The 25,720-nt window shown below is 45.4% G+C and overlaps 11 protein-coding genes across 11 annotated transcripts; 5 read left to right on the top strand and 6 right to left on the bottom strand. All coding sequences in view use genetic code 12, as the record gives it.

The window, feature by feature from the left end:
- Positions 1-565: 565 nt before the first annotated feature.
- On the top strand, positions 566-1,946 carry CXQ87_000628 (uncharacterized protein; the record flags this gene model as incomplete). Its single annotated transcript, XM_025479201.1, has 2 exons — positions 566-780; positions 1,448-1,946. The coding sequence occupies 2 exons, from the start codon at positions 566-568 to the stop codon at positions 1,944-1,946; spliced, it is 714 nt and encodes a 237-aa protein (XP_025338674.1).
- Positions 1,947-2,001: 55 nt separating this feature from the next.
- On the bottom strand, positions 2,002-5,654 carry SPF1 (ion-transporting P-type ATPase; the record flags this gene model as incomplete). Its single annotated transcript, XM_025479200.1, has 2 exons — positions 2,002-2,953; positions 3,004-5,654. The coding sequence occupies 2 exons, from the start codon at positions 5,652-5,654 to the stop codon at positions 2,002-2,004; spliced, it is 3,603 nt and encodes a 1,200-aa protein (XP_025338673.1).
- A 225-nt stretch (positions 5,655-5,879) lies between these two features.
- Positions 5,880-7,085, bottom strand: CXQ87_000626 (S-methyl-5-thioribose-1-phosphate isomerase; the record flags this gene model as incomplete). The annotated part of the gene is made up of 1 exon (XM_025479199.1): positions 5,880-7,085. The coding sequence occupies one exon, from the start codon at positions 7,083-7,085 to the stop codon at positions 5,880-5,882; it is 1,206 nt and encodes a 401-aa protein (XP_025338672.1).
- Positions 7,086-7,202: 117 nt separating this feature from the next.
- On the bottom strand, positions 7,203-8,573 carry PEX12 (ubiquitin-protein ligase peroxin 12; the record flags this gene model as incomplete). The annotated part of the gene is made up of 1 exon (XM_025479198.1): positions 7,203-8,573. One exon carries the CDS (start codon positions 8,571-8,573, stop codon positions 7,203-7,205), a length of 1,371 nt encoding a protein of 456 aa, XP_025338671.1.
- Positions 8,574-8,710: 137 nt separating this feature from the next.
- Positions 8,711-9,052, top strand: CXQ87_000624 (uncharacterized protein; the record flags this gene model as incomplete). The annotated part of the gene is made up of 1 exon (XM_025479197.1): positions 8,711-9,052. One exon carries the CDS (start codon positions 8,711-8,713, stop codon positions 9,050-9,052), a length of 342 nt encoding a protein of 113 aa, XP_025338670.1.
- Positions 9,053-9,119: 67 nt separating this feature from the next.
- On the bottom strand, positions 9,120-13,683 carry CXQ87_000623 (uncharacterized protein; the record flags this gene model as incomplete). Its single annotated transcript, XM_025479196.1, has 2 exons — positions 9,120-11,103; positions 11,657-13,683. 2 exons carry the CDS (start codon positions 13,681-13,683, stop codon positions 9,120-9,122), a joined length of 4,011 nt encoding a protein of 1,336 aa, XP_025338669.1.
- Positions 13,684-15,254: 1,571 nt separating this feature from the next.
- BCY1 (cAMP-dependent protein kinase regulatory subunit) lies at positions 15,255-16,559 on the top strand (the record flags this gene model as incomplete). Its single annotated transcript, XM_025479195.1, has 1 exon — positions 15,255-16,559. One exon carries the CDS (start codon positions 15,255-15,257, stop codon positions 16,557-16,559), a length of 1,305 nt encoding a protein of 434 aa, XP_025338668.1.
- Positions 16,560-16,727: 168 nt separating this feature from the next.
- ERG28 (Erg28p) lies at positions 16,728-17,162 on the top strand (the record flags this gene model as incomplete). The annotated part of the gene is made up of 1 exon (XM_025479194.1): positions 16,728-17,162. The coding sequence occupies one exon, from the start codon at positions 16,728-16,730 to the stop codon at positions 17,160-17,162; it is 435 nt and encodes a 144-aa protein (XP_025338667.1).
- Positions 17,163-17,526: 364 nt separating this feature from the next.
- Positions 17,527-18,423, top strand: YMC1 (organic acid transporter; the record flags this gene model as incomplete). Its single annotated transcript, XM_025479193.1, has 1 exon — positions 17,527-18,423. One exon carries the CDS (start codon positions 17,527-17,529, stop codon positions 18,421-18,423), a length of 897 nt encoding a protein of 298 aa, XP_025338666.1.
- Positions 18,424-18,480: 57 nt separating this feature from the next.
- Positions 18,481-21,900, bottom strand: SPO1 (putative carboxylic ester hydrolase; the record flags this gene model as incomplete). Its single annotated transcript, XM_025479192.1, has 2 exons — positions 18,481-19,195; positions 20,303-21,900. 2 exons carry the CDS (start codon positions 21,898-21,900, stop codon positions 18,481-18,483), a joined length of 2,313 nt encoding a protein of 770 aa, XP_025338665.1.
- A 516-nt stretch (positions 21,901-22,416) lies between these two features.
- CEF3 (translation elongation factor EF-3) lies at positions 22,417-25,572 on the bottom strand (the record flags this gene model as incomplete). The annotated part of the gene is made up of 1 exon (XM_025479191.1): positions 22,417-25,572. The coding sequence occupies one exon, from the start codon at positions 25,570-25,572 to the stop codon at positions 22,417-22,419; it is 3,156 nt and encodes a 1,051-aa protein (XP_025338664.1).
- Positions 25,573-25,720: the final 148 nt, after the last annotated feature.

Here is a 25,720-nt window from a genome sequence, read left to right as displayed (position 1 = left end):
AGGCATGTTCAACGTCAGACATTATCCATCATGCATTAAGAAATTTTGGTAGAAAAAAAAAAAATTGGGGCTGTGGCGGAGGCTGGGCAATAGGTGAACATGATAATTTGAACAACGCGGATGGTTAGGAGTCATTGCAGAAGAAGGAATGCTGCGAAGGAAACACAATAGAATTATGCGAGCAATGGTCATTGTGCAGCACAGCATCCGCATATTTCGGGACACCAAGGCGTAAGCCAGCAAGCACACGGCCTATCTTGGCTAAGCAGGGCTGCAAACTGGACATGCGAAGGAAGGAAATGCGGTTTATTTAGGCAGGTGAAAACAACCCGTCCAGCGCACTTTGACGTTTTCACGCGGAAATACCGCACATGTGGCTGCATTGCATTACACAATAACCCCAGCCGGTGCGACAAAGGTCCCGATAGGTAGATCCTGGCGGTGCTGGCAAATTGACGTAATGCCAGTTCGGTCAAACAGACCCCGTGTAGGACACGACGAGAATGGGTATAAATACCGGGCTTCCCCAGTTTTCTTAGCAGTATATCCATCAACTACTAGAACAATGAGCGGATTCAACGATCTTTTGAAAAAGGGTGAGCAGGCTCTCGGCGGCAAGGACGGTAAGGGTCCAGACCTTTCTAACATCCAGAAGGATGCTCAGCAGGCCTACGACACTTACAACAAGACCGACGGCTCTGTTACCGACAAGGCCAAGGCTGCCTACAGCGAGTACTCCAGCAAGTCTGGCGGCTCCGAGGAGTCTTCTGAGAGCAAGGAGTAAATTTTATAGTTAATGTACTAGTACTCTTCCGACTGATTGTAGAGCCACACTGCGCCGGTCCCGGTTAGTTGTGTCCTTGAAGGCCGGTTGCAACAATTGACGACGATTGGGTGCCGACGAAAGCTGCAAAGGTTTTGGAGAGGTCAGTTGATCCTTTAAAACTTGAAATTGTCATTTTTTGCATAAAAGTTTGATTTTGTAGGTGCTTTCAAAATGTGTGTGAATGCTGAAAATTCGCGTCGCGTACCATGGAAAACTCGCGCTTTCTCACTTCATCTCAAGATCAATGGACCACTTGCCTAAAGACTTCCTGGCAATAGATTCAGCCTTGAGTCTACATTTTTCCTCCAGCATAACAATTCCGAAGCTATTCCACATATGTCAAAAAGCTACATCACTCGCTGGCAGGAAAATCTCGAATTCCACAGTTGAGCATATACTAGCTGTGGATAATCTGCTATTCAAGATAAGCTCACCGAAAGGGTCCTACGATTACGGAATCTCAGTTAATGTGCCTTTGTCAAAATATGGAACGCTTCTATCTCAGCGACGTGAAAATTTTGAGAAGAAACTCACAGAAGTGGATTCGATTACACCCATAAAGCTCAATGAAGTTGCAGTACTAGAATCACCCGTGAAGTGCTCACCACATAGATCTCCAAGCATATCTCCCACAAAAGTCACCAAGTACAAACATATAGACGGTCTCAAAAATGATAGGTCGAAGTTTGCCTTTCAAGAGAAGATCAGCGCATTAGAGACCTCCAAGGCCAACGGATTATCGTTGTTAGAGCGGATCAAGCTCAAAGAGCGCATGAATTCAAAAGTGGATATCGGACAAAGAAAAAAAGACGACTACGATAGCTACATCAGAACGAAACTGCCACAAATTTATGACATTATTTACGAACTTGCATCAGTGTCTTCCGTCAATGGACCTCGTGCATCACAGAGCTTTACCTTGAGTAAGGTTATTTCCATAATCAAAGACTCAACCGTTTATGCCACATCTGAACCCGAAATCCAGGACGTCATCAACGACATCGAGATGAAGTTGGGCAAAGAAAGACTACAATTGATTGAAAGAAATCACAATAAGGTGATAAGGGTATACAATCTTAATAGAGAAGAGGATTTACAACTCCTCGGCAAAGATAATTGATGAAACGCTTTGATTCTAACTATGTAATTATGAGGCTTATCTATAAAACCAAGCTCTAAAAGTCCCTGTCACAAATGTCAGCGGCAGCAGAGTTCATGAAAAAGTGCTTGAGAACAATTTCAATAAGCCATGTTCCGCCCAAGTCCAAGAGAATGCATCCAGTCAACTTACTCTTGAAAACAACGTCCATAGGCACAAACTGCATGGCCTCATTCAACTCGGGCATGAATTCAGTCGAGCCAGCCAAAGTCAAACCCGCGACACCCAAAAGACCGTACCACATACCCTTGTTATCCTTGATACTGTCCTTGAAGGGCAAACCAATGTAGTTGACGGCAAAGGTAGACACTTGTTGGGCCAATTGAAGCAAAAACATACCAGTGTTCAACAAAGATGGCTCGAAAACCTTCTCCAAGTCAACTTGAGGTGCTCTTGGCTCCAAGGCGTAAATCTCCTTGGTGATGTAGATCAAAGTCGCAATGTGGATGGCAAATTGACCCAAAATGGAGCCCATGATGTAAATGTTGAAGATACCGTCCTGTGGCCTCTCCTTACTCAATTTCTGAAGGGGTTTACCTCGGGAGATACTCAAGAAACAAACCGACAACAAAATTCCGGAGATAGTAGATTGGGCATCACCAAACTTCATACCAGACAAGAACAAAACAGACAAGGAGTATGCAGAAATCAAACAGTTCAATGCCAAAATTTTGTACATCTGAATGGTGGAGACCAATGCACAACGTCCTTGACGAATGATGTTTGTTACAGTCGAAACACTGGCCAACTTCGAAGTGAATGGAGCAGCAACAGAGGCATCTCCCAATTTCAAAGTTGGAACCTCGTCCTCCTCAGGGTCCATGCCACTCATAGAAGTCAAGAGGTTGTCGGCCATCTTACTGGCAGAAGGCTTTCCACTACTGTCCTTCACGAACTCAATTGGCTGTGTGTTGTTTTGGTTGGCAAGGGCGACCTTTTGTCTCAATTCAGGAGTAATTTCCACACCTCTCTTTTCGAGAGTAGCAATGTAATGTGGGTTGAGTGGGCCTGGGGATACAAGTGGGCAATGAGAGCAGGCACTGGAGGTGGTGGTCTGTTCCAGTTGGCCATAATTTGAGCCTGCTTCTCATAAATTGTCTTTTGAGCAGTGATTCTTCTGTTCTCAGCCATCTTCTTCATGCCCTCCTCGGTACCATTAAGCAAAGCGACACCAATGTGAGATTGCTTCAAGGCACCGACATCGTTAGTACCGTCTCCACACATCAAGGTACGGTAACCAGCATCCTTCAAAGTCGTCAAAATAAATTCTTTCTGGGCAGGAGACACTCTTGCGTAAACCCAAGTGCGTTTCAAAATATCCAAGATTTGAGCATGTTCAGAGAGATGAGTCAAGGCATGGCCAGTAAGACATATATCGTGCTTCTTGAATAACTCGAGGTCAATAGCATCACCACTCTTGAATGGAATGACTTTAGTTTCCTCGATGTTTCTCCAAACCAAAACTTCAGACTCAGACACCTCATGGTGCTCTTCAGGGTAGTCCAAAATCAAAACCTCCTTCTCGACAATCGCAACCTCCTTAGCAACATGACAAGCAGTCAAGGGGTTGTCACCAGTAATCATCACAGAACGATGAGAGGACTCATTCAACATCTTGATAGTCTCGATAGCATCAGGCTTCAAGGGACAGTGGAACACGATAAAACCAGCGAAGTGCAATTTAGACTCAATGTCGGCTCTCTTGGCCTTAAGGACGTTGACACTAGTGTCCAACTCTTTGTAGCCCAAAGCCAAAACACGGGAACCTGCTCTGGTAAACGACTTAAAGATTTGCTCGTACTGTTCGGGAGCGTCAACCAACATGTGACGAATAGTTTCTGGAGCACCCTTAACAGCAACGAAATTCTTATTAGGCAAAGTGTTGATAGATGTGATAGCCGAAGACCTCTTCAAAGCAGAAGAGAATTGGAAACGACGCAAAATCTTGATTTTCTCAGTCTTACCTTTGGCGGTAGCTCTTTCGACGGAATCCTTCAATCCAACAGTCCAGTCAGCAGCCTTTAAAGTTGCTTGTTCCATTGGATCACCAACAACATCGCCATCATCTAACTTGACAAGAGCATGCGCAGAACCCAACACCCAAGAAGTAGTCTGTGGGGCCTCGTCACAAGTACGGAGCTTGTGAGTCTCGTCTTTATCAAAACCAGCCAAACCTTCGAAAACCAAATCCTCGGCAGTCAAAGTACCAGTCTTGTCGAAGCAGCACACATCAATTCTACCGGCCAATGGAATACGGAATGGCTCGGTACAGTAGATAAAATGCTTCTGCAAACTCGACAATGAGGAATTGACGGCCATAGTCAATTCCATAGGCAACTCTGGAGGGACAACGGAGGTGATGACGATAATACAGTCCAAAATCAACTTTGATTGAATTCTGCCCATCTTGCTACCTTCAACCCAAACGTACCAGGAAGCAGCAATGGCAAACACCAACAAGAACAAAATAAACATGAAAGCTTCCTTGTTACCAACGGAGACTCTCTCACTGGAGAAAATCATCATTCTAACCAAGGAACCCTGGGAGGTCTCGAAACCTGTCTTACACACGTAAGCCAAAGCACCATCATCAGGAGCGCCAGGAATAATAGATTTCTCAGGCTTAGTCACCTGCAAAGCCATGGTACCACCGTGCAACAAACTGTTCTTGTCCAAACCCTCTGGCTGGAAGAATTCCTCACCAGGTCTCAACTTGATGGACTCTTTCAACAAAGGAGTAGACTCACCAGACAACATAGCTTCATTAACGATGGCAGAGCCATCGAGCAACAACAAGTCACACGGAATAGCACTGTCCTCGTTGGTTCTTGTTACGGACACAACATCACCAGGCAATAACTCGTCAGTCTGCAACTCAACCCACTTGTTATTTCTGTAGACATTGATGGCGTAAGGCTTAATACCCATGCTCTGGAACTCGTTCATGGTAGTTCTCCTCTGGAACACGGTTGTCATTTCGAAAGACACCAACATGAACAAGGAGAACAATGAGTAGTACCACTGCTCATCCATCAACCACAAGGCGACACTGAACAACTGGAAAACGAAAAATGGAGCAACAGCGTGCTCCTTGAACAACTCCAAGAAGGTAGGGATTGGAATGTCAAACCTGTTCTTACCGTAGTTACGCTCAAGCTTCTCCAAGTCACCTTGCAAACCCTTAGAGTTCTGGAAATACTCGAGCTTAGGCAACTCGTCGATCTTGAACTCTGGAGGGGAGAACTTGCCGGTCTTTTCGTGGAACAAATGACGTCTCTTTTGGTATAAGAAGGAGATCTGTTTCTCCCCGTCAGCAAATCTTTCTCTTTTGATTGGACACATCTCACCCACACCAGCATTCACCACAGGTGTGATCTTGATGTGACTAGCCTCTTCGATAGTTCTGACAGGAGTGAAGTTGAAACGAGCCTCCACATCCAAGTTCCAATGAGGCATAAGCCAGAACAATGCATTGAGCGAACAGATGGTGATCAAGTAGACGAAGGTCCACTCAGATCCACCCACGTACTGATCATAATGGTTGAAGTAAATCTGGAAAAAAATTGGGTAGATAATGGCAAAAGGCCAAACATAGGGCCTCACAATAAGCAGCTTTGGCACTAGAAGCTGTGCATCCTGAATCGTCGGATTTAGAACGACGTCTGACATGATGGGCACAGGCTATGCTCGTATCAAAGACTGAAGAGGAAATTTCCACCGACGTGGATATATAGGACGCCCTCAGAGCACACCCGTGCACCCCGATGATACGAAGTGGACCAGGAGAGGAACCTTTAATGACCGTTCAAGTAACGATGTCAAGATATTCTTTTCTACTTAAATAATGGCCGAGCTCCAATTTATAGCTTCCTTCTTTCAGATTTACGATGAGCACTAAAGAGAAAACTCACCGTTGTGTTTTTCATGCACTGGGTAGTCTTCCGTGACAATGGCATCTATAAGCTCGTGTGGGGCCACGTCGAAGGCAGGATTCCACACCAGGATACCAGGCGTGGCAATTCCAACAACTGTCTTTTCACCAATTGTTCCATCCTTGCTGACAAGTGGACCTTCCAATGTCGTGAGTTCATGTGGTGGACGCTCTTCGATGACTATGTCATCTCCCGTAGCCGTATTGTGATCGACCGTGGTATTTGGAGCAGCCACAATGAATTTAATCTTGTCTTGCTCATTTGAAGATGTCAGGTTGAAATAGTTGGCAATAGCTGCCAATTGGAATGTACCGATCTTGTTGGCAGAATCACCATTTTTGACTACACGGTCTGCTCCAACGATAATAAACTTGACAGGAGCCGTAGATGATTTGACAGCCTTCTTCTTAGATAATGATGATATGAGTGAAGTCACCATGTTATCACAGATTAAGGTAAAGGGAATCTTCTCGTAGTCAAGCTCGTAGGTGGTCAATCTGGCACCTTGGTTGTACGGCCTAGTCTCCAAAGGGTAAGCATGCTCGAACCAGAAGTCATTACCAGCTTCCTTGGTCAATTGAGCGTGTACTGATCTGATAATTCCCAAAGCAGTTCCGTGGCCCGAGGTTGCCAAAGATCCGGTGTTGCAGACCGTCACAATTGAGAAGGGGCCCTGGAAGTTCTGCTTTTTTAAAGTCTCTGTAATGTACTTCACACCGTTATCACCGATCTTGTAGTTGTTGTCCAAGTCACCCTCATGCAAAGCAACAGAGTACTTCTTGATAACGTCAAAGACAGCCTCATTGACAACTTCGCTGTCTTTGAAACTACTTCTGAGCAATTGCTTGATTTCGTTCAAAGCATTCGAAAGATTCACTGCAGTAGGTCTGGAGGTCACCAAATAGTCAATTTTGGTAACCAATTCAGCCACAGTGCGTTTCTCGTTCGCCTGGAGGGATCTTTGAACATCAACAGCAACGGCAAAAGCTCCCACAATGGCAATGGCTGGAGCTCCTCTGACTTGCATTAGTTTGATAGCCTGGAAAGCATCGTCTATGGATTCGATATCGATGTAATGAGTCTTGTATGGAAGAATTAGTTGATCCAAGATTTTCAAAGAATCCAGATTCTTATCATATACAATAGCTTCAAGCGTTTGTTGACTCATTTGGATTAATGCTATGTAGTTCCCACGTGTTGGATTAGGGAGAAGTTTTGAGATATAGATGGGTGCGAAAAGTATCCACACTTCGTACCTCACCAAAATGCTATACTATGTGAGTTCTTAGAAAATGAGTCTTCTGATTCCATCAACTTCAAACTCTTGAGTGAGGCTGTTCCATCTACAACCAAGTAAGCGACGACCAGTGATAGGACAACGCCCGCCTTTCTCGATATCGGCCTGTTCTGTGGATTTTTCAGATCGCAGCTTATCAACGTCTTCCTCTTTCTCCTGAGTCTCATCTTCGCCTTCCTCGTCTTCATCCTCATCAACGTCACTTTCGCTCTCGCTATCACTCTCTTCAGCCTTTCTCTTCTTCACATGTTTATGAGATTCAGTTAGGTAATTGTAGATGCACGTATAGCAGAAGACGTAGCCTGTCTCAATGATGGCTGGGTTCAGGATCTCTTGTTTACACAAGGGACAGGTACTGCCAGACTTGTAAATTTTCTTGGGCTTCGCTCTGAATAGCTTGAATTTGTCTAGCGAAGCAGGTGTTGGAATGCTTCCCTCAAGCGCATTGCCTTGAGACTTAGCGACCTTTTGGGCGAAGTCTGAGTTATTCCACCACTCGAGGAATTTCAACGTGAAGATGGCTAATGGGAAGAATGTTCCTAACACAAATCTGACGGCCTTCCAGGAAGGACTGGTGATGTATTTGGTGAGAGTGACAAGTTTCTCCAAAACCGATGGAGGTGCAACTCTGTTTGGAAGATGGTCCTTTGGTGCTTTCAAGGCAGGCTGGTTCTTTTGATAGTCATATTGACTCAATCTCGAGAAGTTGATCTTGAACAAAAACGTGAGCAAGGAGGCGGATTTCGAGTTACCGCTCAAGTATAGAAGTGTGGTGACTAGGTTCCCAGCACGCCAGACACTTTGTATGTAAGGATAAATCTCGACAAATTTCCTCTTGATCCAGATTTTTCTTCTTTCCAGTTCATCAGCAGCCGCTGATTCATTCAACTGGCCAGTAATATACTTGGAATAAAGTATCTCGTATGTATAGTTGCACTTCTCAGATAAGTACGACACACCAGTGATCTCGAAGATTGAGACCCACATCTGGTAGTTAGAAAGCTTTCTCCTCTCTTCGATCATGCTCGGAGCCAACTGCGTCAATCTGCTGCTGTTGTACTTCTGATCGGATAAAGGTGTCTGACTAACTCTCTTCAAGCCGTAGAAGTTTTCAGTGAAAGAGCCCTGCCAGTACTTGAAGAAGTACCACTCAATAAAAGTTCTTAGCGCCAAATTCAACTCATCAAAGTTATTGGTCACCTTAAGTAAGTAGCCGGGATATCTTTGGGCATAATGGACCAATATGTAACGCAACGACGGCGATAGGAGGGATTCAAGCTGATTAGCCGATATAAGTTCGAAAAGAGTCGGAGTCTCACGATCAAGCTGAGATGCATCAAGTGACGAATAGTACTCCATTTTCAACGGTGTAGCTAGTGCTTAACGTCAGCTTCTTCTCGCTAGTATGTATCTCTTTTCCCCACAGAAATGGCCGAGGATCTGTCGTGCGCACTTTACCAGAATATGAATCTCCGCCTAACACGATACTATTTAGTATGAACGACTTCGATACTCTTAACAAAATTGTAGAAACGCATGATATTAAGCTCAAGGTGCTAGCAGTGTATGGCTTGGATGAATTGGTGAAGCAAGGTGAAAACTACCTGACACCTGCTATGGTGCCTAACGAAATTGGGCTTATGCCTGAGATCATTTACGAGGACAACGACCCCAGCTTTTGTTCAGTGTTCTCAGACTCCCTTGAATTTGCTTTCCAATCACCGAACACATCTCTTCAATCGAATGACAAGCTACAGTCCCAGGGAACCATTCTAAGCAGTGAGTTCGAGCACGAGAAACGAGAAACCATTCTTACAAGTGACGAGACGCGAGGGTAAACTATCTGTCCTGATTGACTTAAAAGCTAAACAATACTGCTACCTTTCCAGCGGTGAAAAAATATGATCAAAGCAAACTGGTGGTGGGATGAGGTCGGCTCAAGCGAGGGTCGTATCTGAAGCCATACTTGATGTACACCTCCCACAGAGAAACGTCAAACACTCGGAAATCTCCAAGGCCCTGCTTACTTGCCTCCTCTCCGCTGAAGGAACCGCTGTTCAATCCTTTGAACCAGAATTGAAGCTGCTTGGTTGGCCTCGAGTTACCCATCGGCGTAACATCTTCAGGCGCCAAACCATACGGCCTCCAGCCAAGTCTGTGCAAAAGAGATTCTGCGATCACATTTTCCAATGGTAAATACCCATAGTAATAACCATAGAACAAAACCATGGTCATTTCGTTTACGACAGGAGTCGTCTCAGGAGTACTTTGAATCTCGAGTGATTCAATCTCTTGAGCAAACTTCTCAAACAAGTTGAGAGCCCGAACACGTCCCCATTGCAAATTGAGCTTACTAAGGAACAAAGGAGCCTTCACCAAAGGCACGCCCACAGAAGGATATAGTCCTGGGAACAGGTACGGCTTCTCAAATGGGGCCGAAGTGAATGTGTCGTACTCATTTCCTTTCCGCAAGAGTTTGCATGATCCGTCAGCTTTGTTGGAAGCAGTAAAACTCGCAACGAGATCTTGAATGCCACCTGGAGAGCGCAACAAGTTTACGTCACTAAAAAGTTCCAGCTCCACAGGAGCCAAACTAGCATTTTTCAAGACCTCAATGTAAGCGCTGTATTCATCGTTCTTTGTTAGAAGCGACAATAACTCCGCTGAAGCGTTACTTTCGTCATGACCACTTGAAGATGCATGCTTTGCTTGAGCTGGTTCAACCTTCGTTCTCATTTTAGCATTATCATCAATGATTTCGTTTTTGTCCGGACTTGTTTGCTTTGAGTTACTCGGGCTCTCAGAAGCTTTTTGAACACCGGCAGCAGCAGCTAGCGACCACTTCAAAGCCCCTACTGGTTTCGATGGTGTGGAAGCAGGTTTGAGAGTGGTGATGAAGGCAGGACTTGACGCATCAGAAGCTTCACTCTTGCCTCCCGTAGGCACATGTTTTAATTTCGGTGTTGACAGGGCCTTCTCGGCTCTGACGATGTCCAGCGATTGTTGCGATGTCAGTGGTGTGGTTTCAGGAACAGGGGATGCTGATGAAGCTGACTTGCGCTTCACGCTGCTTAGTATTGACAGGTCAGCGTTGCTTATTGTTTCGGATTCTTTTGTATCATGACCGTTCGATAGACTCAAGTCGAATGATTCCTCAACAGTGCCGTTCACGTTGATATTGTTTTCATGATTCTCCCTAGCCTCCTTGTAGAGTTCGTCATACACAGTTTCATCGTCCATAAAGTCAGGCTCCTGGTTTGATTCAACATAAAAGTTCAAGTCATCTTGGATAGCCAAGACCAGTTCTCCGGCGATTTTTCCAGATGTGAGAAACCCTAGAAGGCCCTCGATCTTCTCAAGGTGGAATTCATTTTTTGTTTTGAAGCCCTCAAGTTCCAGTTTGCGTTCCTCAATTGCCAGCAGATTATTCTTCCTAACCTTCTTTTGCGAAAGCTTTTCGTACTCTTCTTCCAACTTCTCGTTTTGATCTGTGAGTTCATCTTGAACTTCTCTGAGAAATTCAGCAGCTTCACGTCCTTCAGGTGTTAGTTCCTGCTCGCTGTTGTCTAGAGACGCAAGCATTATCGATTGGTTTGAATAGGATTTCATCTTGGAGTTTTTCTCCACTTCTTTGTAGCACTCCATTGCTTCCTCTACAAGCCTCCTATGCTCTTGTAGCTTTTGAGGAGCAATCGTTGCTTCTAGCGAGTCGTTACCCTGCCAAGTTTTGATCTGATCTCGGAATTTCTGAAGTTTCTTGATCTCTTTCTTCAAGTCCGCTTCTAGCTTTTCTCGTTGGGAGTCATTGTTGGATGTTTCATGTCGCTGGTGGTAGTAATTAAAGAGATCTAGTCCCTCATGGATCTTTTTGAAGACCGTTTCAACCTCCCTGGTGTATGTTAGTACTTTGATCGATCTCAATAGGGCAATTGAATGGGCTCCAAATTATTGAAGAGCTCTAAATTTATGATAACATACTTCTGAAGCTTTCGATTAGACATCGTTGTAAGCGTAAGTTGGTAGGTCAGCCTGTTGCTTTAGGTTTGGAGATTCAGACTTGGTCCTGTGTTGCAAAGATTTTTTCTCTATTCAAAGGCTTTAATGCCCTTGGTGAGACAGACGATTGTGAATGCACGTGACTGAAGAAGTTGATAAAGAGAAATACTTACCATTCTACGATTTTTCATTTCGTGGAAAGTATAAGAAAATAATTTTCATATCAATGTGTCAACGCAAACTGCTTTTGAGGCATCTCTAATTCACATGCTTAGTCATCTTGTGGAAAATTGCTTTCACTTTGTGGGGAATATGTACGTAATGTTTCCTGCATCGTTATTTGAGAGCTTCAGTGTTACAAGTTAAATTACCCACATACTTATAAATATTAGATTTTGTATACATGATGTTGATGAATTAAGACGCTTCTAGCTCATGAAGATTACAACTCGTCGTGGTCAAAGTCATCATCGTCAGAGTCATCACCGAACTGAGCATCCTCGCCGTCGGCTGGATTCTCGTAGAGTTTAGCGGAGATCTTCTGAGTGATTTCAACCAACTTTTGCTTGGCCTCTTCGAATTCTTCGGAGGTGGCGGTATCGTAGTTCTCTTCGAGGAACTCAGCAGCCTCATTGACTGCATCGGACAAGTCTTCCTTGTCACTGTCGTCCAACTTGGAGACATACTCGTCGTTGTCGGCAAGCTTCTGCTTCATGTTGTGGACCAAGTTCTCGAGAGAGTTTCTGGACTCAATCTTTGCCTTGATCTCCTGATCCTGAGCAGCATACTTCTCAGCCTCCTCAACCATTCTGTCAATCTCATCCTTAGACAATCTACCCTTCTCGTTGGTGATAGTGATAGACTTCTTCTTACCGGTGCCCTTGTCAACGGCGTCAACCTTCAAAATACCATTGGCATCCAAGGCAAAAGTGACCTCAATCTGAGGAACACCTCTTGGGGCAGGTGGAATACCGGTCAACTCGAACTTACCCAACAAATTGTTGTCCTTGACCATAGCTCTCTCACCCTCAAAGACAGAGATCATGACGGTTGGCTGGTTGTCGGCAGCAGTAGAGAAGATCTGGGACTTCTTGGTTGGGATAGCGGTGTTTCTGTTGATCAAAGTAGTCATAACACCACCAGTTGTCTCAATACCCAAAGTCAATGGGTTGACATCCAACAAGACAATGTCATCGACGCCCTCCTCGCCAGAAAGCACACCAGCCTGAACAGCTGCACCGTAGGCGACGGCCTCATCAGGGTTGATGCTCTTAGAGGCCTTCTTACCATCGAAGAACTTCTCAATCAATTCCTGGATCTTTGGAATTCTGGTGGAACCACCAACAAGAACAATGTCATCGATGTCAGTCTTCTTTACATTGGCATCCTTCAACACTCTCTCCACTGGCTTCAAGGTCTTCTTGAAAGAAGCGATGTTCAACTCCTCGAACTTAGCTCTGGAGATAGTCTCGGAGAAGTCGATACCGTCATAGAAAGAGTCAATCTCAATTCTAGCGCTCATCTGGGCAGACAAAGTTCTCTTGGCCTTCTCAGCCTCTCTCTTCAACTTGGAGATGGCCTTCTGGTTGGTGGCAACACTAACATTGTGCTTCTTCTCGAACAACTTGGTCAAGTGCTTGACAACCTGGAAGTCAAAGTCCTCACCACCCAAGTGAGTGTCACCAGCGGTGGCCAAGACCTCGAAAACACCACCCTCAATGGACAACAAAGACACATCGAAGGTACCTCCACCCAAATCGTAGACAATGATTTGTTTCTCGCCATCAGTCTTATCCAAACCGTAAGCAATAGCAGCGGCAGTTGGCTCGTTGACAATTCTCAAGACGTTCAAGCCAGCAATGGTACCAGCATTCTTGGTAGCCTGTCTCTGAGCATCGTTGAAGTAAGCAGGAACAGTAACCACAGCATGAGTAACCTTCTTACCCAAGTACTCCTCGGCAATGGACTTCATCTTACCCAAGATCATACCAGAAATTTCCTCTGGAGAGAAGGATTTTTCCTCGCCGCCGTAGTTAACCTCGACGACAGGCATGTCGCCATTCTTGCCAATCTTGTAAGGCAAGTGCTTGATTTCCTTCTGGACAACCTTGTCCTTGTACTTCAAACCAATAAGTCTCTTGATGTCGAAAATGGTGTTGTTGACGTTGGATGGAGCCTGGTTCTTAGCCGCGTCACCAATCAATCTTTCTTCTTCATTGAAGGCAACGTAAGATGGAGTAATTCTGTTACCTTGGTCGTTGGCCAAGATTTCAACCTTACCGTTCTTCATGACACCGACACAGGAGTAGGTGGTACCCAAGTCGATACCAATCACAGTACCGTAACTCTCTTCCTTGTCGTCCTCAGCCAAAGCGACACCAGCGTTGGCAGTGAAAAATGGCATCACCACCAACAACATGGCGTAAAAGAGCGTAAGACCCGAAAGCCAAAATTTGCTGCTGTTCTTAAACATGATGGGCAGCAGAGTATGTGACTAAATGTAAGGTGTGAGAAAAACCGGGGAAAATGAACAAGTTTTATATTAACAGCTGGTCGCGACGTGGAAAATGAAAGAACCTCGACGTGTACAGAAGCGCCATGCTTTGTGCACACCAACTACCAGAGGTTGACGTGGCACCAGTTAAAAAATGTATAAAAGGACACCTGAATCTTGGTGGCGGTGGCAAAAGCTTGGAATTTGGTTTTGAACAAATCAGCCTGATACAAGTAACTGTCAAGTCGATTCGTTTAACTTTCGAGCATCTGTGCTTGTAGATTAGTGACTCGAAGCTGAGCAGCGGAATTGGAAAAGCCTTTCCAGTTAATGCTTTCACATCGTGAGACAATGATGCAGATTTCGTTAAGTTTTAATTGATTGTTGCAAGAGAGGGGAAAGGTGTTCTTCAAGGCCAAGGTGGGGTACACAAAATGGCTGCAAAATGCGTGAGAACAAATGCAAGGACAGGATATAGTGAAGGTGGAAGAAAAGGGTAGATGACCTGTCAATAATTCGCTAGAAGAGAGATGCTGAGAATTTCAGTCTTTAAAAAATGTCATGATCGCCTCTTTGTCCTAACTGATCTTGAGGTCAAAGCCACCACTGTGAGACATCGTCCGAGACCCTTGCGTACATGAGGTCGCCTGACCAGTCTTTCGACATGTGGCAGTCATGAAAAAAAATTATTCTTAACTCTGCCCTGAATTAGGGGTGGATCAAAACTCTACCACAGGTACTTTGTGGAAAGTCGGACTTAATCGAGAGGCCACCATGAGGACAACTCTGAAAACCCATATTGTTGGGCGAGATCACGCCTTTGATTGTTCCAAACCATAAGTTCGATGAAATCCTTAGATTTGAGAACGCTTTATCAACAAAAAAATTCAGCTCAAAAGTGCTAGGAATAAGCACTACGGCAATACACAAAGGATACCTCATGGAAACCAGCGGGGTTCTTCGCTAAATTGGCTGCCGTTGTCACATATTTTCGTCATACCCCACTGTACTTGAGGGACGTTACATATCTTCTCTAATCCTACCATTCCATACCGTTGGCCGGCCCCACTCACTAGGAACCCCACCTTCAAAGTACCGTATTTCCCTATTGGGGAGGGGCTTGATGACGGTCACCAAGGGTGTTCTACTCAGTCATCTTCAACACAATTTTTCACAGCATACGCTGAAAATTTTAAAATCTTTTTCAATTACGCCAAATCACTTGATCTTCTTTATTCCTCCAGACACGGCAGATAGTGGTTTGACCCAACGGTGGAGTCCCTCATGTCTCCGTACACCCGTACCTCTCACGTTGTGCGACCTCCCTCAATAGTCATGAAACAGTGCCCGGCAATTAACATCTACTGGCCTCCTTGTTTTAAAGATCGCCTCTTATATACGGTGCCTGTGCAAGGAATTCATTCAGAAACTTAATTGAATACGCTCCCGCCGATTAATTATTGACTGGCGTCTCGCAGCCCACCACAATTACCCAATTTCGAAGCACTCCTTCTTGCCCATCTTTCCCCATCGATTATCACCAATCCGCAATGGCTCCTTTTGCTACAGAGGAATTGGAGCAGTTGCAGAAAGAGATCAATGCCAAAAACCCAACTGATGTGTTGCAGTTTTGCGCAAACTTCTTCAATTCAAAGTTAGCCTTGCAAAGAAACCATTTATGGCAAGTGGAAGCAAAGGCCAAGGCCGCAGGTATTGAGGTATTCCCTCAGCTTGAAGCTGGGGCAATCGATGCCAACGGTCAGGGTACTATTCCATGTGTTCGCCAACCATCTTTCAAGTCGCCCTTCGGTGACAATGACCCTCATTCTGATCACACCAACCATCGTGAGGAGCACAAACAAGAAGACAGTGCTGGTCTTTTCAAGGGCTTTGGTGCTGGTAGAAGAGCTCAAAATGCGGCGACTCCAGAACTTGACCCTAATGACCCAAGTGCATCTGCTGGTCCACAAGATGCGCCTCCAAAGCCCGCCAATAAGCTTCCATTAGCTTTCAATGCCAACAGAAGAACGTCGGTTTCTGCTGAAGCAATGAACCCAGATAAGTTCAAGTCCGACTCCTGGAAGCCTCCGGTTAATGACCTCACTGATGAGCAAAGACTGGAGTTGGCTAAAACCCTCTCGCTGAACTTCTTGTTCCAACAATTAGATAAGAAGGCAAAGGCGACCGTTGTATCTGCTTTACAGAAAAAGCAGTACACTCAAGGTACTGAAATCATTACTCAAGGCGATGTTGGTGACTATTTCTATATAATCGAGTCTGGAACCGTGGATTTTTATGTGAACGGCACCAAGGTCAACACGTCTGGTGATGGCTCTTCATTTGGTGAGCTTGCTCTCATGTATAACTCTCCCAGAGCTGCAACTGCTACTGCTGCTTCTGACGTTACATGCTGGGCTTTGGACAGAGCGACTTTCCGTCGTATCTTGTTAGAAGGAACTTTCAACAGAAGAATCATGTACGAGGATTTCTTGAAGGACGTTACGGTCTTATCGGGCTTGACGCACCAGGAGAGATCCAAACTTGCCGATGCATTGAGCACGGAGATGTTCCATGCTGGTGACAACATTGTCACCGAAGGCGCTACTGGTGACAAATTCTACCTCATTGAGAGCGGAACATGTGAGATCTCCAAGCAGAGCGAGGGTGTCATTGGCACTATCGGCAAAGGCAACTACTTCGGTGAAGTTGCTTTGTTGAACGACCTACCAAGACAAGCCACAGTCAAGGCCCTAGACAACGTTATTGTTGCAACCTTGGACAAGTCGGGCTTTACGAGATTGCTCGGCCCAGCTCTCGACCTTTTGAGAGAGCATGACCCTACAGCAGTTCACTAGGCTGTATCAAGTATCAATCCGGATATTTCAGTATATACTTAGCAGTTTTTTATACGAGACACGCAACATCATCCGAGTAGCATTCGTACAGTGTAGTCGCGAAGCTACTTCATAAAATCAAGATAACACCTAGGATTTCTTTGATTCAACTCCATTAAATCAGGTACTATGCTTCCCTTCCAGTCAATTCTCCCTCCAACTACCGTTCACGGAGGAATTCTTCCCCACTGGCTTTTGTTCATCTCGGTTGTTTCGGTATTCAACTCAGCTCAGAACTACTTGATCAAAGACTTGAGTCTCACTAGAAAGGTGTATTCAGCAGCCCCAACAACTGAAGTTACTAATCTCAGTGCAAGAACTTTTGGAACATGGACTCTTTTAACATCCATAGTCAGACTCTACGGTGCATACAATATCGTGGGCAACAAACAGATGTATGATCTCTGTATCTGGACATTTGTGGTTGCTGGAGGCCACTTTGCATCAGAATGGCTTGTCTTCAAGAATTGCAAGCTTGATAAGGGATTGGCTGGACCTTTAATTGTGGCCTCCACAAGTTTGATCTGGATGTTCAGCCAGAAGGAATTCTATGTGGGTGCCTAAGTAGGTTGACGCCAATGAACAAATAGAGATTTATAAAATACAAAACTAAGAAGTTTACAAGGCTGAAAAAATAGGACAAACTGCCATTTTCTGAAAATCAGGTTCGACAGCAGACATGGAAATCGTTACCAAACATAGAATGGGAATGCGCAACGGTATTCACTCCTGGAGAGAGTCAAACCGAGTCATAGTTGTGGATAGAAAAGCACCCCTCCATCTCTTCGAATTTGCAATCTACATTTTTTCAGGCCTCGAAGAAGTCAAATCTAGCCAAAAGGACTGCTTTATATATTAGGTCATAGACACCGCGAGGTAAAGTGCGTTTTTTCACATACTCATCGCTCATCATCACATTTGACTCATAATGACCATCGAGCTTGAAGAGCCTCCATTAACCGATAACTTGCAGGTCTACAAGGACCTTTTCGGAGGAACCGTTGGTGGTATTGCCCAGGTGCTTGTCGGTCAACCCTTTGACACTGTTAAGGTGAGGTTGCAATCTGCGCCAGATGGAACCTATAAGGGTGCTGGAGATGTCATCAAGAAGCTCATGGCCAACGAAGGCCCAAAGGGCTTCTACAAAGGAACTTTAACACCACTTGTTGGTGTCGGTGCCTGTGTCTCCGTTCAATTTTCTGTTAATGAATTCATGAAAAGATACTATGACGAGAAGTTGCAGGGTCGTGAATTGTCACTCTTGCAATTTTTCAACTGTGGTGCCGTTGCTGGTTTTGCTAACGGCTTCTTGGCCGGTCCAATTGAGCACATTCGTATCAGATTGCAAACCCAGACTGGCAACAACAAGCAGTTCAATGGGCCTATCGATTGTTTGAAGAAGCTCACTAAGCTGAGCGGAATCCAGGGTGTGTTCAAGGGCTTGGTCCCCACTTTGACTAGAGAGTCGATTGGCTTGGGTATTTATTTTGCAACCTACGAAGCGTTGATTGCAAGAGAGTTGAAGAGTAAGACATACCTTGCAAGAGCCGACATCCCAGCATGGAAGCTTTGTATGCTCGGTGGTTTGTCTGGTTATGCATTGTGGACGTCGATCTACCCAGTGGATGTGTTGAAGTCTAAGTTGCAAACAGACTCCTTGTCGAAGCCTGTTTATTCCGGTTCAATCAGTGTTGCCAGAGACATTTTCAAGAAGGCTGGTATCAAAGGATTCTACAAAGGTTTTGTTCCTACCATATTGAGAGCTGCTCCAGCCAATGGTGCCACATTTGCAGCTTTCGAAGTTACGATGAGAATGATCAATTGATTGTCTCGTAAAGGTCGTTCATGTAATATATATCAGGATCATTAATATGTCCATGCATCATCTGTGTCTCTCCATAAGCGGTTCTCGCTTCCTGAGCTGGGCATCGCTGATGTCAAATTGACTGAAATCACTTTCCTCGGGACTAATGGGTTCAGCGGAGATCTGGTCTGCGTAATCCTGGGGATCAACCACTTTAATAAATTCCATGAAATCCATAGAGTACTCTCCGTTGAGCTCATTCCAGTCTGTTCCAAGAAGTTCAGCTCTTTCAAGACCAAAGTCGTTATCAAGGCTACTCAAGTCGCCTTCCTCAGATCCGTGGCGGTCGAGTAACTTATTTCTCATCCTCCTGTTGAAGGATTTGTCAATACGTAAATGAAGACCTGGGATCATATCTATGATATAGAGCAATGCCAAGCTCACCACAAAGGCATAAAGAGAGGTCACGACACATCCAAGTATTTGGTATCCCAATTGTATCCAATTCCCGACGACCCAACCGCCGGATGATTCAAATGACTCGTCAGCAAATATGCCGACAAGAATAGTCCCAACAACGCCGCAAACACCATGAACTGCAAAGATGTCAAGAGCATCGTCAATCCGTAGAAAGTATTTGATGCGTGTAGCAAGATTTCCCACGAAACCTCCAACCACGCCAAAGACTATAGATTTCCAGAATGAGGAATGGGAGGAAATGTATCCGCCGGCAGGTGTGAAGACGACAAGACCACAAATAACTCCCGAAGTGAATGAAATCATGGAGATTTTTCTGGTTGTCACGATGGGGGATCACTTCTTGCGATCCCAAGTCCTGCGCTATCTAAATCTTGTAGCTCAATTTCCTCATATCCTGCTTCTTCTAGTGGTATTGCTGATGTGTAAAGATCTATGAGTAGCCAAACTAAGCCAGCAGAGCAAGCACTGAGCCATGTGTTTGCAACAATGTAGAATGACCTCGAAGATAACTTATAGTCACAACCTGATATGAAACCACACCATCCAAGGACTAATAAGCTCATTCCGATAATCATGTTGCTGTTGTTACAACTTCTATAATCTGCAACCACTTTGGGATTCCTAGGACCCAAGATGAAGGAGTATGCTAGTGCACTAAAGCCGCTAACCACATGAATACAGGTACCGCCGGCAAAATCCAAGGCAGGAAGCCTGTTGAGCTGAGTAGAAAGCCAGCCGTTTTGATTCCAGTACCAATATGAAATTGGATTGTAGACTATGAGCGACCAAAAGAAGATGAAGACGAACATAGGAACCAACCTACCTCTTTCCGCTGCACAACCAGGAAATGTTATAACAGTACAAATGATCTTCAAGAGGCCATTGAACAAAAAATGCATTATGGATAAGATCTCGCCTCGCGGCGTGGTATATATTCTTTGATCGGGATCATGAAGTTGTCTGAGGACCGCAAACCCAAGATTACCAAGAAATCTGTTTGATGACAGGGAGTAACAAAGGGAATAGCCCCAAATGAACCAGTCTAGAAATATGCCAGCAACAATTAAGAGCGGCACCAGTAGAATGGTGAAAGATGAGCGCCTCTGGATAAGTCCAGAATAGAAGATAGACATGCCAAGTACCATACACAGAAGAAGATAGGTACAGAAAAGCATGAACAAGCTGTCGATTGCCATCGAGACATCCAACGGGCTGTCTGAATCTTCGATCAGCATCTTCAAACTGTCTTTCCCTCAATATGTCAAGATAAGGTGTTTCTGCACGATCTACCCTTTTTTCGCCGGCACCGCCTTAGATACGACTCATCCCGCGCACTCTTTGTGGTCACTTTGAAATAGTCGTTGGCTTGTAACAATATTGTTCAAAGCAACTTTGGCAGGAATCTGGAATTGCTTTAAACTTTCTTTTTGAGATGGCACACCAAAGACAATGTTTGTAATTGGGATCCTCATCATGATTTGCGAGGTTGTACCCATTGCGGACCATTCCTTGGACCTCCTCAGGTTGATATGAGGTCCTGAAGGTGGAGGTATTCGATGGAAACAGAATATCGTAGTTCGCCTGATAAATTATGAGGGGAGGAATGAAGTCTCTTTGGATTTCAAATTGGTTCAGGAGGTTGCCATTGTACGATGGATAGTCGCCCATGCTGCATCCAAAAAACACAGGTCTTTCTTGGAAGCCCCTCTCTAAATATTCTTCTGATGTAGGTATCATGGGGAATATCCTCCGATTCAACCCACTTTTGTCCTGAAATAAGGGTATCCTCAAGTCCGAGTAGTTAGCGTGATACCGCTTTGCGGTGGCTATCAACGAGGAACCATTGGGTCGGTTGAAAACTTCAGACCCCATGTCAAAGACTATGAGGGCATCAACTTGCCTCGAGGAAATCATAAGCGGACTAAATGGGATGTTCTGTCCGTCTTCACCTCCATCAGCGAGGAATAGTGCTGTTGAATTAATAATTGACCTTCCTTTGATATTTCCGCCGACGTGGTTATAAAAAGGATTGGGAGAATGAATTGCAAATTCTGAATATGCCTTTTCATCCATAACTGGACTCTTAACGAAGCCAAAGATCTTGAGAAGCTGGCTGAAGTATGGCAGCAGCTCACTCATCGAACTAGGCAACAGCTTGTAAACGTATTGCAAGACAATGTTGAAAAGCCCTGAAGATGTGGCTGTAAGAAATGCGAGGGAGTCAAATCCAGAGGTACATGTAGATTCATTCAGATTTGGGAGGCTCTCCTGAATTGGCCTGCCATTCAGAAGATTACTTCCTAGAAACTTGATATCTGTGAAGGCGTTCAAGAAACTATCCCACGAACCAAACTCAAAAGGGGTTATCTCAATTATGTGGGAGTCAGCGCTTCCCTCCTCTACTTCGGGTACCACCTCAACTGCTGTGATGATCGGGAATGGCTGAGAATAATTCTGAAAGGACAAAAGTTTTGAGGTGGATGACATCGTGTAACCAGTAGACCTGAAGTTAGGAGGAAATACCTTTCTTGCTAGTATTCGTGCCCAGTAATCTATGAGTGAAATTCTGAAACCAGACTCTTTCTTCACACGAGTTTCCAAGGAGACATCCTTATAGAACTTGAGCACCTCTTTCACGTTAATAGGACTGTCGTTTTTATTGACCGAAAGCACTTTGCTCACAATACCTGGTAGAATCTTGCCGATCAAAGCACCAAAGGCATTATCAGGAGACTCGGTTTGATGCGTACGATTTTGGTTCAGCTCAATTCCAGCACGGAGATCTTTCAACTCCAAATTGGGAACACCTTCAAGGAGGGGGTTCTGCAAATCAAGTTCAAGCCTCCGAATAGTCGTATGCATTTGTTCCCCGTTACTAAGAAGGTTGTTCATCACAATCCACAGTCCACCAGATAATCCAGCAATGTATGTGGTACTTTGCAACAAACCACCCAATTTATCCTGGGAATCGAGGTCTCTAGCATCATAGGCACTCAACACTCCAGCCCCCAATAGCATGGATCTTAGACCCCCTCCTGACAAGGCAATTGCGATAGTTGGTGGGGTGGTATTCTCGCTTGCATATCCAATTCTTCCTGAAAGCTCGCTGAAGTAGGGCTTGATAACTTCACGGCGATTATTCACATAGTCCTGTTCTAATGGACAAATATTCTACTGTCAGTATGTTACTAGACACCCATCAAGTGAATCATACCTTGTCTGCCTTGCGTATGAGGTTGGTAGTCGGACATCGCGTTAGAAACGGAGAGTAGGTTCCCGGAGTTGGTGGGTCTCGATGTGTCAGTTCAACCAGATAGTTGATATCAAGAGGAATGAAAGAAAGGGCAAGTGCCAGAGGAATCAAACCAGTTAACTTAAGAAGTATCATGAGAGGGCGAGTTGTTGGTCGCACAAACAGGCTCTACATCGATAGCATATAGGCGCATCTATAATATTAACATATAGAAATAAATTAATACTAAAACTCAAACAAGTGTGAAATAATGAAGAAATGACGATGAGAACTCAGCGAGCTTAGAACTCCTCGTCGGAGGAAACGTAAGCGTCACCCAACTCCTTCTTCTTCTTCATTCTCTCCTTCTTCTTCTTTCTCAACTCAGCAGAAGACAACTTCTTCTTCTTCTTACCACCGGAAATCTTGTTACCCATGGCGTCGAACTTGTCCTCTTCGTCGTCCTCCTTGTTCTCGAGTCTTGGACCAGAACCCTGACCCTGGACCCAGTTGTGACCAGATGGAGTCATCTTACCGTCCAAGACGGCCCAGACCTCCTCAGTCAACCCCTTGGTGAACTCAGCGGAGTGAGTAATGATGACGACACCACCCTCGAAAGCCTTGATGGCCTTGGACAAAGCACCCAAAGAGTCACGGTCCAAGTAGTTAGTTGGCTCATCCAAGACAATCAAGTGAGGTCTCTGCCAAGTACAAGCAGCCAAGACCAACTTGACCTTCTGACCACCAGACAAACCTCTGATTCTAGAGTGGGACACCAACTCAGCGTCCAAACCCAACATGGTACAGTGGTCCTCGATCTCCTTTCTGGTCAAAGGTCTGAACTGACCGGAAGCCAAAGCCTCCTTCATATCAACCTCAGCGACCAACTTGGAGTGGGTCTCGATCAACTCACCTCTTGGCAACCAGGTGTTGTCAACAGACATCATAGGAACCCATCTCTCGTTCTTCATACCAATGTTCTCACCAAGGTTCCAAGAAACCTCGTACTCGTAGGTGTTCTTGAACTTTCTTCTGGAGTGGACACCAGCAACTCTTCTTGGGGTACCCTCGATCTTGAAGATCTTGTTCATGGCGTTCTCGTCAGCCTCGTTGATCTGTCTGTTGGCTCTGTCCATGGTCTCTCTGTCCTCACCGGTCTGGAATCTCCACTGAATGTACTCAGATGGAGTCTTGTCCAAGTGGTTGTCAATGTGGGCGAAAGCGTGCTGCTTAATGTAGGCAATACGAGCGTTCTCGTGGACGTAAACGTCACCAGTAGTTGGCAACAACTCACCAGTCAAGACGTTAATCAAGGTAGACTTACCGGCACCGTTAGGACCAATGACGGCAATTCTGGAAGACAACGAACACTGGAAGTTGATGTCGGTGATCTGTGGCTTGGAAGTACCTGGGTACTGGAAGGACATGTTGTTGACCTTGACAATAGCCTTCTGCTTGGTCTTGACACCCTCCAAGAAACCTGGCTCTGGGAAAGTGAACTGGATGTCAGAGGCTCCCAATTCGTAGTAAGACTGAGCAGATGGGCACTTCTTGACGAACTCAGACAAGTTACCCTTGTACTTTCTCAACTTGAAACCTTCGTAGTGAATAATGTACTCAACAACGTTGTCCAAGAAACCGGAGTCGTGAGAAACAATGATGGAAGTGATACCACATGTCTTCAAGTAGTTGACCAACCAAGCGACGTTGACAGTGTCCAAATGGTTAGTTGGCTCATCCAACAACAAAATGTCGGCGTTCTTCAAGACAGCTCTGGCCAAAGCCAACTTCATCTTCCAACCACCGGAAAGGGAGGCAATTGGCATCTTAATCATCTCGTCAGAGAAACCAAACTCAGTCAACTTAGTCTCGACGACGTCCTTGGTCAAACCAACCTCACCATCCTGGATGACGAACTCGACGACAGAGGTCTCGGCGTGAGTACCGTCAATGTCGTGCTCGACGTAGACAGTCTTACACTCCTCCTGGGATGGGAAACCCTCGACCTGACCGTTAGCAATGGCTCTCATCAAGGTGGACTTACCAGCACCGTTAGGACCACAAAGACCGTATCTTCTGTTTCTCTTCAATCTGAACTGAGTCTTGTTCAACAAGATCTTTGCACCGTAAGCCAAAGAGAACTCACAGTTACAAAGGTCCTCACCATCGTCCTCCTCATCCTCGAAGGATGGAGGAGCTGGGATGTTGTCGACAGCTCTCTTTCTGAACTCCTCGATGACCTCCTTGGCCTCCTTCTCGTGCAAGAAGATAGTGGCGAAAGGCAAGACGTTCAGCAACCAAGAGTCTGGCTGGATGTCTCTCTCGTCAATCAAATCACCACCAATGGCAGCGATGTAGTTCAAGGCAATGTCGAATCTAGGAGACAACTTCTGGTCCTTGATCAAACCCTTGAAGACTTCCAAGGTGACAGGAATGTCACCAGCGGTGGAAACCTCAGGGATGGAGTCGTCAGCACCAACGTTACCAACTCTTCTCAAAGTGTTCAAAGCTCTGTTGGTAACACCACGGGCCTCAGGGTCGGCAATGGTGTTGAAGTTAGACTTGAGGGCAGGCAACAACTTGTTCATGAAAGGAGCAACAACCTGAGGGTCGTCGACCAACTTACACATGTTGTCAACAATGACGGCAGCCTTACGCTTGATAGTGGTGTCACGCTCAGCCAAACCTCTAGACAACAATGGGGTCATGATGGACAAAGTAGCCATGGTGACCTCAGAGACGAAAGTGGTAGCACCCAAGACGTGGACGGTCTCTGGGACCTCGGTTGGCTTGGCGATACACTCGATCAACTTAGGAATAAACTTCTCGATATCCTTGTTGTCGATGGTCTCGGTGGACTTGGTCATGGTGGCGGTAGCAGCCTCCTTGACCTCCTTCTTGGTGTCCCACATGGCCTCAGACAAGACTGGGATCAACTCAGGCATTCTAAGAGCGATCTGAGCCTTGGCGGTGTCAACCAACTGGGTGATGGCAGCCAAGATGGCGGTCTTCTCGTTCCACTTGTTGGTGGTGCTCAAGTTCTCCAACAAAGCTGGCAAGAGAGCCTTGATAGCAGTTGGGGTGATAGCCTTGGCAAGAGCCAACAAAGCAGCAGCGGCGGTGGCGGCAACCTCCTTGTTCTTGTCACCGGTTCTGGTGGCAACGTCAGAAGCCAAGGAGACAACGTATGGCTCAACAGAAGGGTTCATGCCGTTAGGAGAGGCAATGTGCTCGTAAGCCTTAAGAGCGGCAACGACGACACCAACATCCTTCTTGTTGTTGATCTGGTTCTTCAAGTCCTTGAAGAATTCCTCAGGCACATCGTGCTCGATGATGGAACCGTTCAAGAACGAAGAAACGTTAGCAGCGGCCTCGTCCTTGTTGTCGGCAACTTGCAATTTGCTCAACAACTCGGAAAGGACTTCAGTCGAATATTTAGATTCACTGGCAGCAGACATTCTTTCCAATGCTGAAGAAAAAAAAAAGAAGAAGAGGTCAGCAGAATTTTTTTTTTTTATATGTCGCACTGGCACTGGCTAGTGAGGCCAAAAGAAAGCAAAAAAATACATTAAAACGAGAAGGCAGGAAAATTTTTCAGTGAGCAGG

This window comes from Candidozyma duobushaemuli (assembly GCF_002926085.2).
Source record: "Candidozyma duobushaemuli strain B09383 chromosome Unknown A_B09383, whole genome shotgun sequence".
NCBI lineage: Eukaryota > Fungi > Ascomycota > Pichiomycetes > Serinales > Metschnikowiaceae > Candidozyma > Candidozyma duobushaemuli.
This window is presented reverse-complemented; position numbering and strand designations above follow the sequence as displayed.